This window comes from Camponotus floridanus, unplaced genomic scaffold (assembly GCF_003227725.1).
Source record: "Camponotus floridanus strain SB8 unplaced genomic scaffold, Cflo_v7.5 scaffold199, whole genome shotgun sequence".
NCBI classification, from domain to species: domain Eukaryota; kingdom Metazoa; phylum Arthropoda; class Insecta; order Hymenoptera; family Formicidae; genus Camponotus; species Camponotus floridanus.
In genome coordinates this window covers 212876-227128 of record NW_020229324.1, presented here as the reverse complement: position 1 = coordinate 227128, position 14253 = coordinate 212876, and the positions used below count along the sequence as shown (strand labels likewise).

The following is a 14253-nucleotide window of genomic DNA, read 5'->3' as shown; positions in this document are numbered from 1 at the left end:
AAAATTTATGGCTAGAAATATCTTTTTCATGTGCACACATTTTAGTTTTTGTATATTATATTCCATATATAATTTTTATATGTTTATTTATATGTATTAATTATTTTATTAATATCTATATCTGCAGATATTATAATAAATATAAATATTTATGTGTTGTGTATTATTTACACATTGATTGCAATAAATTCCATTGTCACAGCTTCGCTTATATTATGTGATATCGATATTTAGATTCAAATATATCCTTTAACGACATTTTTCTATATTCAAGATACAAGATTTTTTTTCAAAGAATGATTCAAGATGTCAACTGCCAAGGCTATCACAAGGTGTATTGTACGGGAATCAAGATTTTTTTATTCTCCTTCCATCCTGCCTTCCTTTACATTATTTAAAATATACTTTGTAAGAATGTATTACGTAATTATTTCTCACTTGTTCAATTATTGAACTTTGCCATTATAGACGGTAAATATTGTAAAAAAACTATTAACGTCAGAACATTTTCTTAATGATCTTTTTTTCCGAAGTATGCAGTGATAAACAAAAATTTCATCTATAAATAAAATGCAATAATTAATCTATAATTAATTTTTTGTATAATTAATCGCAAATATAATCTGCGCTTGTGTCATTTCTCCTCGACAAGAAAATAATGTTAAAACATTTTTATTACAAATATAAAAAGATATATAAATAAATTAAGAATCAATTTTATCATATCCGTTTCTCTTATATTATATAATTAATATATTAAACATTAAATATAAATTTTTTTATTTGATATACTTATGAGAAATTATATTTAGAAAATAAAATAATAATAATAAATAAATAAAAATTACAAGTATAATCTGTTAAATATTATATATTCTATTTCGAACGAATATCTTTTTTAAATTAAAATTGAATGTATTTTATGCCATGAGAATTTTTGAATTCCCCATTTAAATTAGAATAGAAGAATATAATCAGTACTAAGTATATTTATTTGCAGCAAATATTGATTCATGGTCGAATGATGTGGCACCATTTAGCATAAAAGACAAATCGACTGTTAACGGATGATATAACAATAGTAGAATTATAATCAATATTAATGAATAGACACACACACACATATATATCAAACCCGCAGAAGGAAACTGCGGTCAGTTAATGATAAAGAAACGTCTAAAGTTCAATCTGCCATAAAATCTCCGAAACAAATAATAAGTTGTTGCACAGTAGCAGTATCAATATAATTTTCTCATATTTTATATTTATGGTTATAAATTTCTATATCAATATAAATATCTCTTTATCAAATCTCGCGGAAAAATATCATCAAAATTATTTTTATTCTTTTAAAAATAATTCTAATTTATTTAATTCTTTCTTATTTTTAATATGATATAAAATATATTATCAAAATTATTTTTAATATAATACAAAAGTTAAGAATTATTTTTAATATTAATTTTTAATTTTTAATTAGGTAAGAATTATTCTTAATATTTTAATATTGAATTTATTTCATATACACATCATAATTTCATTCCTTTCATTTCATATCGGTTTTTTAATCTTTTTAAAAGAATAAAAGTACTGATATAGAATGACACTGGTTATATTATATGAAAAATAGCAATTTATCATAATCAAATAAATCGAACAATAAAGGAAATTCAAATATTGCGTGAGAAACTTTACTTGCTTATACTTTTCGCGTATTTGAAATAAAAGATAATATAATGTATGTATAATATGATGTAACAACATATATAAAAATTATGAATAATGTAAATAATGTAAATAATGTAAATATAATAATATAACATTGTAGGACAGTCACTTATATAATTTTACAATATATGCGAATGAATTAAAATTCGATGCATTTTGGAAGCATAAATTCCGCGAAATATTAATATTTATTAATAAATGGTTGATTACGACCGTTTTCTGTTATATTTTAATCACTCGATTCGAATATGTGCTTTCGATCTAAAAATGATTTTACATAGATTACGTTGAAATCGACAAGAAATTCAAAGCACGACGGGCGATATATTCAAATGCAAAGGCATTCGGTAAAGAAATACCCATGAATATTTATGTTTATAGGCAAATATTGCGGGATTGGATAATAATTTATAATTTCCGCTCCATATTGCGTGCGCTCCGATTTCTACTTCAAATAAATAAATTGCGCGAAACAGCTGCGTTGATAAATAACTCTCATATCGCGTCCACGCTTACAAGTAATTTTAATCGCGAGAGTTAATTAATCAACCGGGGCCGATAATCAGTAATTGTTCATAGGGAATGATCGCATTTGGCATCTCGTGGTACTCGTCGTGATTGTATTTCGAGGGGTAATGCGACGACACATGAAGCGGCTCGCGCATTGCTGCCTGTCCACCAGTGGTGGACGTATTTCAAATGCAGATTGTCGAAAATAATGATGGAAATAGTTTCGTATTTAAATAAAAAATTTTAAATAAAATATTATATTTGAAATCTCGCCCGCTTACTTTTTATAAGGATATCATAGGTGCAAATTCACAAGAAATATTTATTTAGCAAATCAATAATTTAAAAAGGAAAAATCTCCACAGAAATGTTTATTTAAAATTATATTTATTAGAAAGATTTTATTTTTTATATTAATCATAAATGTTTATAAATATTTTTATCAAGAAAGTACTAAATTAATTTACGACTATTAGAAGAATTAAATATAAGAATATCAAGAAAGAAAACATCATTCGATTTTCGCCAAGTCCTTAAAGGACGCATGCGAATAAAATATATTTTAAAAATCTCTTTCTCTTACTTTTCTTAAATAGTTACAAATACATATACGCGAATATTAATTTTAAAAAAATTTTCAGAGAAAATGGCACTTATAAATCTTCATCTCAAATCGCAAGATATACGGGGTGTCCCAGACCACCCGTGCATCCCTTTTAAAATGAAATAAATGGCTTTTATCAAAAATCACGCATAATTTTTATGTAAATACGCTTTATCAAATAGTGATATTTTTAACTTTTGATTCCGATCGGAAATACACCATCCGAATCGGAAATTGAATTTTTTAAGGGAAATATGGTACTTTTTATTACAGATTCGAATTGTACATGAAAAAATAAGAAACTTTTGTATTAAATGTTTTTTCTAAAAGTACCTCTGTCAATTTTAAAATTGACCTTGAAAGTAACTGCGATGAAATAATGAATAAATTTCAATTTTAAGATCGATAGAGGCACTTTCAGAAAAAACGTTTGATACAAAAGTTTCTTATTTTTCACGTACAATTCGAATCTGTAATAAAAAGTACCATGCTCCCCTAAAAAAATTCAACTTCCGATCCGGATAGCGTATTTCCATAGGTCGGAATCAAAAGTTAAAAATATCACCATTTGATAGAGCGTATCCGATTTACTTAAAAATTGTTCGCGATTTTTGATAAAAACCATTTATTTTCATTTTAAAAGAAGTGTACACAGTAAAAAATTTTGTGTTAAATTTAACATATTTCACATGTCTCAATTTATCCACTCTAATTTTAATGCTAATTTAACAAAAGGCAAGTAAATAAATAACACAAATAATATGTTTAAAAATTGACGCAAAAGTGTAACACTTAAACTTTATCTGGAAATAAAATTTATGTTAAATTAACATATTTATAATGTTAAATTTAATTAAAAGAAAATGTTATTCTTACATTTTTATGATAAATAACAGAAGAGATATGTCAATTTAACATGTGGAAACTGTTATAGAGAGAAAAATAATACAATTTATCTGTTAAGTTTAACATATAACATATTTCATCAAAAATTCGTGCATTTACATATTAATTGTGTTGTTTTAACTCTTAGAAACGATGAATATTAACTCAACGCAGAAATGTCAAAATATCGCAATGATATGTTACATTAACATAAGAGTATGTTAAAAATTTAAGCACGAAACATTTTTACAGGAGAAAATTTTAACAGAAGTACAAAATGTTTTTTATCGTGTACGGGTGATCTGGAACATCCTGCAGACAGGGTGTCCCGAAACTCATAATCAATCTTTCAAAGACAGATTCCTGGGATCATCGGAAGACGATTTTTCCTCAACGAAAATGTCGAGGCGCTAATAATTTTCGAATTATAAGTGATTGAAAATAAGAGGTTTTTCGTAAACTAAGCTTTGTAGAAATAAAATATTAACAAAATCACATTCTTCGATTAATTTTAAATAGAGTTTACTTTACTTGAGTTTTAAAAATATTAACAAAACCACATTCTTCGATTAATTTTAAATAGAGTTTACTTTACTTGAGTTTTAATTTCAGACTTAATTGCAAAGATATATGATGACAAAAATCGGGAACATGCAAATAATGATGATGACCTTCATCGACATTTTCGCTGAGGAAAAATCGTCTCCAAATGATCCCAGGAATCTGTCTTTGGAAGATTGATTATGAGTTTTGGGATACCCTGTATCAATATTTTCAGGAAAGAGCGACATTACTGATGTGGGACCATCTGACTGTTTCAGAGCGCGAGTTCGCCGCGACGGGTCGCGGTGCCGGTGCTGGTGAAGGACGGGAAGCCGTGCGGGAGCGGCGGGGGCGGCGGGAACGAGGGCAGCCGCGGCGGGCCCAGTGCGGCCCTGGCGAGCCCGGCGCCGCACATGGCCGCGGCGTCGAGCCCGCACGGGACCCACCACGCGGCCGCCTCGTCCCATCACTCGGTCGTGGCTGCCGGCGTCAGCCACGTCATGAGCTCGAGCCAGAGCCTGCAGCATTGCTCGTACACGCGGGCTGGCGCCCAGCAGAGCATGCAGCAGCAACAGCAGCCGCAGTGCGGCGCGTACCTGCCGTTGCAGGGCCGCGCCTGGTAGTGCGCGCCATCCGCGGCGGGGGCCGCGGCCTACGCCAACCCCTCCGTCGCAGGCCCCTGGGCCCTCGCCGCGGATCCGGCTGCTTGGTACGCCATACCCGACGACAGTCCTTAGGACCGGGAGGGTGACCGACGTTGCGACTGATCGTCGAATCGCCCGGGAACGGACGACGTCCTCGGGATGAACCTGAGGCTTCGGGCCCGGTGGAATCGCGTATCGTCCCAAGTGTTAGGGCGATTAGCGATCGGCTGAAGCCATTTCCGCTCGAAAGACTTGCCCGTAAGCTGCGCTGCACAATTATCCGGCAGGATGATCCGTCATTTGGGCGCGTGTACCTTTTACGCTAACGCAGCAATCGACAATCGATGGGGACACGCTCAGTGATTGTAGGAGGGACTATTAGAGTGTGATAATTTGCAATTATCGGATGGTCAGTGAAGTATCATGGTCGAAAATCGGTGGTATTACGATGAGAACACTTCAAATCGGGACTATCGTACATTGGTATGATACGGCCAATCGAGCCACGTGATTTTGTATCTGTCATCGCGAGCGTTCGTTGCGAAGGATCAACAGCCGCTTGCGTCCCTCGCAAGGGAAGCAGACACTTTAAGTCTTTCCGCGGAAAGATCGATGGAAGAAAGTCTCGCGAGGAAGAGGCATGGATATCTTTGGTGGACGTATTTTCTTGTTACGCAAAGACTACACGTATTTTATGTAATGACACGTATTTCCCAAACAGCGCACTTTATTTATTTGAAAATGGCAGTTCCCAGATCGTTCGATAAATCAATAAACAAACGTATGAGACGACAAAAGGTTGTAAAACATGATAGCAACGGTGCGATTAGTTAGCATCAGATGGGAGAGATGATGGTCGCGTTCGGGGAGAATGATCACAATCATCATGTGCTGCAGATATTTTATTAGCCGATGTACTTTCTGCATTCTGGTAATAAAAAATATACACGTTGGAGGAAGAAAAAACATGGAAACCGCATAAAAAGTTTAATTAAAATTACTAGTTAAAGATCTTGAAATGATTCGATGAAAACAAAATCGTACAATATGATAAAATCAAGGATATTTTCGAAATTTACATTTTTATTGGAGAAAAAGATATTAAATAGATATGCAAAATGTATAAATATTCCGTTTGTTCTGAATGATTTGACGTCAATTCCTTTTTTACGTGGCAAAGATTTGTTCGAATAAGACTTTCGCTTAAGACGTCAAACATTTCAATATTCAGTATCGTATATTTTAATTAGAGAAATTATAGATTCCTTAAAGCAATGTGCATCGCTAAAGGATCAACCCAAATTCAGTTCCAATGCAATGCAACATGATGCATTGTCACTTTACAATGTCAAGTTTCAGTATTTGAAGCCAGAATGAAGAACACAAATTTCTGTGTACACTTATAGAATATTCCTATGTATTTTGTAATCCATAGAATATAGAATATTGCAGCAATATTGCGATAATATTGCAACATTACAACAACATTGCAATATTCCCGCAATATTGCTGAAATGTTCCCATCCAATACAAAATATTGCAGCAACATTGCTGCAATGTTCCCACCCAACACAAAATATTGCTGAAATGTTCCCATCCGACACAAAATATTGCAGCAACGTTGCTGCAATGTTCCCACTCAACACAAAATATTGCAGCAACATTGCAGCAATATTGCGGCAATATTGCAATGTCGTTGCAACATTACAACACATTGCAATTTTCCCGCAACATTGCTACAATGTTCCCACACAACGCAAAATATTGCAGCAACACGCTGCAATATTTTGCAGCGTTGTTATAGGCGCAATATTACTGCAATATTCTGTGTTTGTTGGGTTCTGTGCTGTATGGGAAGTAATTGATTTTCGGCATCGATCCCTTGGTCGAAATACGCGCCTATTTTCCGGAAGAGCGTTTCATCTGCGCAAAAAAATACAATTTCCACAGATCGCGTTCGTATGTTGAAATTCGTTTGCAGGATCTCGCCGCGACAATAAACGACATTGTAAAGTGCGTGCGGCGGTAACAAAACACACATTGCAAGAGAGAAACGGATTGTTCGCCTCGCACGAATTACCAGTTGCCCCGGTGTCCACTCGACGGATTAAAACCCATCGATTCGAATTACGAAATAGTACACCCCGCGGTGATTGTGACTGCGATTTCAAGCCGAACGCGACGCGACATCCGACGCGGCGTCGACATTCGCGAGCCGCGACATTGTGTCGCTCGCGGAAAGTCGTTTTACGAACAATGCGTTGCGCGGGATTCCGGCGAGATATTTCGTTGCATTGTCCGCGTATGCAAATATACTGTTACGTCGATGCATATATTATTTCGTCCGCGACGTGACATTTTTATACGATACGCGACCGATCGACAAAAATACCGATTTCACAATGAAAATTCCCGCGAGATATGTTTCGACGATTTTTAGAAATTTTCATTCATTCTGCACGAAAACTGCGTTTATTTTTTTAAAAATGAGAAAGTGTAATTATTTTACAAGTATAAATCTGGTTGTAGCAGAAGAAATGTCAAAACTAAAAAACGAATGTAAAACGGTCTTTATTAATTTTATCGAATATCATTTTTTGAAAAAGAGAATATTCTCGTTTTTATAGAATATATATAATATATATTTTTTATCTCGATTATGTCAAAAATTCTTACTCAAATAATTGCTGGAATTAATAAAATGTTATATTCCATTGAAATTCTGTTACATTCCCGCGTAATGCATATTATAAATTGAACAAAAGAAGAAATAATAAATAATAATCTTAATGAATTTGTTGAAAATTACAGAAAGATGTGTGATTTATCGAGACGAAAAAAATTTATATATCCGTAACGCGATTTTATTTGTGAGCAACAGTGCTGGAAATGGAAAAGAGAAAAGAAGTAGAGAGAAAAGTTTGAAAGTTTCCTTTCTGTAGAAAGAAAATGAGACAGACCGAGAAATTGATGGAAGAAAAGGACGACAGAAACGAAGCGTTTCTGGAATTCGATGAACGTTTCCGCGTAGCAAGTGGAGGAATCTTAGGACAAATGTAAAGTTTACAATTTCGCATACTTCATTGTAAAATGACACATTGTAAATACACGTTTGTCGTAAATGACGTGCGCGCACCATGAGAAGTGCATTATGTGTGTGTGTGTGTGTGTGTGTGTGTGTGAATGTGTGTGAGTGTGTATGTCGAATCAACGAATTTCTAAATCGAGCGATGTTCAACTTCTACATAAACGATTTAGCGAGGACGAGCATTATGGAGCATTACATTATAACGGTTAACGCAGGATAAAGAAAAAAAGTATAGAATCGACGATAGTGAGTAGCGAGTCACGATGAGAAAATCACAGCTAGAGATTATTATAAAATTTTGTAAATAATAAGAGAGATATTAATAAAACACGATACTTATTCAAACGCCAAAAAACTGAATCTCGTTTACATTTTCTCTATACTTTCTCGCTTTTGTTCCTTTTGTTCATCCGAGAACGATAATCGAGGTTTCTCTTTCAATATCAAATATACTTATTGATATAGAAATTTATGTATATAAAAATTTATTTCTAATTATTTACAGAAATTTCAATATTATAAATATAATATTAACAAAATTTAAATATTTTAATATAATGTTTAATTAAAAATTATTCTTATTTATCCCTACTTTGAAAAATTAGAAACATTTATTCGATTAATCCATAAGGAAAATTCTTTTAAATTCTGATGAAAAATAGAACGATCGAACGAAAATTATTCCCCATCTTCTTTAATTCATTGACTTGAATAAATCGATAAGTTACAATAAATTTCAGCATTACGAGTTCACTAACAGACATTAGAACGAATGAATGAATAATTCCTACGAACGTTATATGCGTTGAGGAATACTAGATTACACTGATTCTTACACAAGTAAACTCATTCGATCTTCTCACGAGGATCTCGCTCTGGACAAGGAGTGCCATTCACCAATCAAAATACGAGCCCTCGTTGCGCTAAGAATGTTTCATTACATCTCTCGCGATTTTCGATCACTTCGCCTTGACGACGCGCCGGATGAGACGCCATGGTAACACCCCTGCTTAAGGGGTGAGGCCCCCCTGTCGAGAAAGGGGGCAATTCCCGCGACGTGTACCTACAATTATTAAGGTAAGCCGATCTCTTGGACGGATAGACGAAGGTTAATGCCAGGTATCTCGGAGCTGCCGGTGACGAGCGGAGTCAGCCGGTCGTTATTGGATATTTTCCAAGGGGAAGAGAGGCACGGCTTAACCATCCCCGGGAGAGAGAAGCCGGCGATTTATTAAATGCACCGTGACTAATTACTCCGGGGTGGCGCGACGTCAAACGTGGCTCGCCGGAGAACTTGCGCTCAGAGCGCAAGTTACTAGGTCAGGGGATGGAAAGGAATTGGCAATTATTATTTTGCGATAATTATTATTAATTCGAGGTGGATAAATTTATAGATAATTAGAGGGAGAAAATGCGAGATGTAAAGTTTTGTATAATTCATAAATAGAGAATATTTCTTTTTTATTCGAGAGAATTAAAAACATTTTGCTACATAAAATTTTTATTAATAATAGGGAAATATGTTAATTCGCAAAGGATTTAAAATATTTCTTAAAAGATAAATCTTAAATAATCGCGTGATAATGTTGAGAGTTCTTCTGTGTTCGTGTTTTATTATAGATTGTTCCAATAATTTAGATGTCAAGAAAAAATCGAGTAAAAATATCGCGGAGAAAATAATATGATGAAAATGATAAATTTCTCTTCTAATCTTGAAAAATTGTAAATATTCGAATATTTTGCATTCGTAAAGAAACAAAATTCTATTAACTATTCTATAAAATAAGAAGAAAATTTATATGTAATTGCTTTTAATATATAAATTCCATTTTTGCTATGTTATTAATAGAAATTAACAAAATATCAATATGCTATTTTGATATACATGTTGAACCTTCTAATACGATTACAGATATATTATTCAAGTAATTTATGGCTTTCTCGATTGCACACATACATAAAAGAATCACGTGTAAATTAAATAAATATATGTATATATAATATAATGTACACATTGTGCAATTATTATTATTAAAGAGAATGATATATTAATGACTCGTTCATATGAATCTTCTCTCGTCCTTTTTACATATGTCATTATAAAAATTATAAAAAAGAAGTCAATACAAGAAAGTTATAGATTTATAACTTATATATTTATAGTTACAACAAAAAATTATAGATTTTAGTAATATTTAATGATAATATATTTAAGGAATTATTTTAAACGTCAGCGACTCTTTACAATGTATATTATAATTCTTACTAATGTATTATGTTTTCAATTAATCGTCAAATTTACAATTTTTATAATAAATAACAAATATATATAAATATAAATAAATATATATAATCTCGTTATATTCTGTCTTTAACAATAAAATGTTAAAAGAGAAAATGTATTTTTCATGTAACTTTTACTGCAAAGGACTTTTTCCCTATTTCACGAGCAAGAATAATTCACTTCTCGTTGATTCTTTTCACGATTCATCCAGGAGGTTTCGCTCGGAATTCATGTTCGAATCGTTTGATATCTCAACCAATTCCAACCTCTCGAAGGACCCAAATTATTTCAAGTTTGAAAGAAAACTCGGAATAGTTTGTATCATCCAAAAAAATATCCCACACCGATATTTCCGATCAGAAGGGAAGAAAGGAATCAGTGAAACAACGCGCTGTTACGCCACGCACATATGTATACAGAGTGTCCCAAAAGTCCCCGGACCAGTCGAATATTTCATAAATTATGCACTTTAGAAAAAAATGTTTCAAACAAAAGTTATATGACTAGAAGGGGGCCATCAGATAGTGGCAATGATTAACATGGGAGAGTCATTTAAAAGTCACGTGAAAATCGCCATCAATTTCTTAAATGGACTTCCCTATTTTTTATTAAATATTCGTGTAGCTTATCTCGAGAGCTTTCCAAAACACTATAATAAAGTATTTCTTCATTGAGTATTTTTCGAGTTATGAGGCTTGAAATCATTTCTTAATTTTGCATAAACCATAAAATATCTAGTAAAATATTCATTTTTCGATTATCTTACCTTAATACTTTTATGTACAAAATAATGAGAGGAATCAATTGGTCTAAAGAAACAACATAGTTGTTTTTAAGAAAAAAATATGTAATTTGCAATTAACAATTACATATCTTTTTCTTAAAAACAACTGTTTTTTCTTTAGACCAATTGATTCCTCTCATTATTTTGTACATAAAAGTATTAAGGTAAGATAATCGAAAAATGAATATTTTACTAGATATTTTATGGTTTATGCAAAATTAAGAAATGATTTCAAGCCTCATAACTCGAAAAGTCCTCAATGAAGAAATACTTTATTATAGTGTTTTGAAAAGCTCTCGAGATAAGCTACACGAATATGTAATAAAAAATAGGGGGTTCCATTTAAGAAATTGACGGTGATCTTCACATGACTTTCAAATGACTCTCCCATGTCAAATCATTGCCACTATCTGATGGCCCCCTTCAAGCTATACAACTTTTGTTTGAAACATTTCTTTCTAAAGTGCATAGTTTATGAAATATTCGACCGGTCCGGGACTTTTGGGACACTCTATATATGTGTGTGTGTATGTGTCTATGTGTTCATGTGTGTGTGTGTGTGTGTGTGTGTGTGCACGCGCTACGTGTCGCGTGACATACGACGAGAGGTCCTGACAATGACAGGCCTCCCGCTTCCCGGTGGTCACTCTTATACAGTGGTATCCCATATCGCGCCCCACGGTAACCTCTCGCCTCCCTCTCCCTATCTCTCTCTCTCTCTCTTTCTCTCATTCCGCCCGCCATTATCATATTTATTAACTGCCGCTTGGTACTTATATCTACACCTATTCGCTGCCATTCCTATATAATATAATCCGTGCTGGTGACAGCAGCACGTGACACTGCCTACGATCGCCTTCCTGCTCTCTCCTCCTCTCCCGCGCGCTGCGGACCGGTTGATCCCCCGGATCCCTCGGTTCGCACCCTTATATTCCGCGGCGCTGTAGATTTGTTGTCGTTTGATGCGATTATATACCGGGGATACCGAAGTTTTTCACTCTCCGACCGGACAATCTCTGGTGGCGAATGCGAAGGAAAGGTGCGCGCTCGCGTGCAATTTCAAGTGATCACCGGTAATGGAGATAAGAGAGCTTGACAACGCGAACGAGAGTTCTTCAAGTTTTGAGAGCGCAAAACTTTATCGAATTTTTTTACAAAAAGACGAGTTTAGATAGTCTCTCATCTGATTGTTACATGTGGATAAAATTTTTCGCAGATTACACATGTTATATAAAAAATACATTGTTTCTTTTACATTTTACATAAGATTAGAGAAAGACGATATTTTAGAGCATTTGTTATTATAAAAATTGTAAAGTTTAACGATCATCGATTTGTTTTGTGCATCGAAATTGAATAATTATAATGTAATTGAAATATCTATTATTTAATGCAAATATCTTAATGAAAATATTATTGGAAATATTTTAATATTAAATAATGTTAAAATATTATGTTTAAAATATTTTAATATTATGTTCAAAATATTTTAATATTAAATAATGTTAAAATATTTAAAATATTTTAATATTAAATAATATTAAAATATCATTTAAATATTAATTAAAATATTATTTAATAAAAATATTGTAATTTTTATAATATTTTTCCCTTCACATCCAATCTCTACAAACGAGAGATCCCTTAGAGAGGAAAGGAATATCGTTAATGTGCGGTATATGTTTCATTGTCGGATTAACTGTGATCCATCGCGCGAGCCATCAATTGCGATGTTACAAAGCAGCTTTGTCCGCTTCGTTAACTATTTCCGATGATAAATTCCACGCAAGTAGCGTGTGCTCTCGCGCTATGATCTCCATGGTGATTTTAAATCGCTCATGGTGAAATCAATCGCTCCTGAACACACAGGCTTTGCCGCAACGAGCTCAATTTCCCTACGAGATGCTAGTGCGACACGATAATAAAATAGCAAGCAAATGGAGTTAATTATAAAATATGCAAGAATTTTAAATATTTATGTTGTAAAAAAATTACATGTAAACACACAACAGGTACTTCTATTAAATTTATAACGTTTAGATTCTGTTAATTAACTTTACACCTATTGGTCATATAATTTTATATATATTTTTATAATGTACATTAATGTTTAAAAAAAGGTCAATACCTGCGAAAATTACGGAAATATTTAAGAATGTTTTGTATGTACAATCCCAGCAAAAAGTAGCTGGAAATCAATATTGACGAATATATCCACTTTTGGTGTATTTTGAGTAAGAAATTGTGTGGGATATTACAATTTGATCTTGGTTACAATGCAGAGATGTATTTTTTATTGCGTTTTTACTGAAATATTCCGAATTTTATTAATCGAAATGATTAACTTTTGGCAGAGAATTTCGCCTTGTGACAGATACATGGTTAACTTCATTGAATTATATTTAATATCTTTTTAACCAGTTGTACTTGTATAATATTATTTGACCAAATATTTCCTCTGTATTTAAACTTTTGCAAATTTTAAACAAATTCTGAATATTATTTCCATGTGTTTTTGTCATTTGAATCGAGTGGTTATATGTTTCCCATCAGAACACATGTTAATTCGGTGCAAATTAAAACCTTATAACTTGTGAACGCTTTAGTGAATCTATTTAAAAATTGTACTGAAGATTCTAAACATATGTAAAGACATTCTGTACAATTTTCATTAAATTCTTAATTTTGAAAATAGGTACAAAACATCCTTAATGTGCAAATTTTCAAGAACGTTGACATATTAAAATCGAAAAAATGTAAATAAAGAGTCACAAAATTATAAATTCAATTATTAATATACTCTTTGATACGGTAATTCAATATATCATATATTCATTATCTCATTTTATTGCAGTTTTTTTAATCATTGTTAAAAAAATTTATCTAAGTTACTTTAATCGTGCAGCGAGGTATCATAAATTTCTCCTAAAAAGAGGAACCTAATTTAAAGAGACTATTATAGAAAGAACAATTTTTTAATAATCTTTAAATGTTAAAGAGAAAGCTAATTTAAAGAATCTATTATAAAGAGAACAATTTTTCAATAATCTTTAAATGTTATATATTTTCTATAAAATTGAATAATCAAATATTATTAATTTCACATATATCTATGCATCATTCTATTTTATACAGCAAATACGTTACAACATATTCAACAACGTGATATTTAAGCTTGTCGGA

At 32.5% G+C, this 14253-nt stretch overlaps 1 protein-coding gene across 1 annotated transcript in view; it reads left to right on the top strand.

The window, feature by feature from the left end:
• The window catches only part of LOC105249373 (homeobox protein Nkx-2.4-like), a 46986-nt gene extending 39500 nt beyond the window's left edge, over positions 1 to 7486 (top strand). Inside the window, exon 4 of the mRNA XM_025407963.1 lies at positions 4549 to 7486. Within this exon, the coding sequence (XP_025263748.1) occupies positions 4549 to 4893 (345 nt within the window). The 3' untranslated portion in view covers positions 4894 to 7486. The remainder of the gene's footprint in view (positions 1 to 4548) is intronic.
• Positions 7487 to 14253: the final 6767 nt, after the last annotated feature.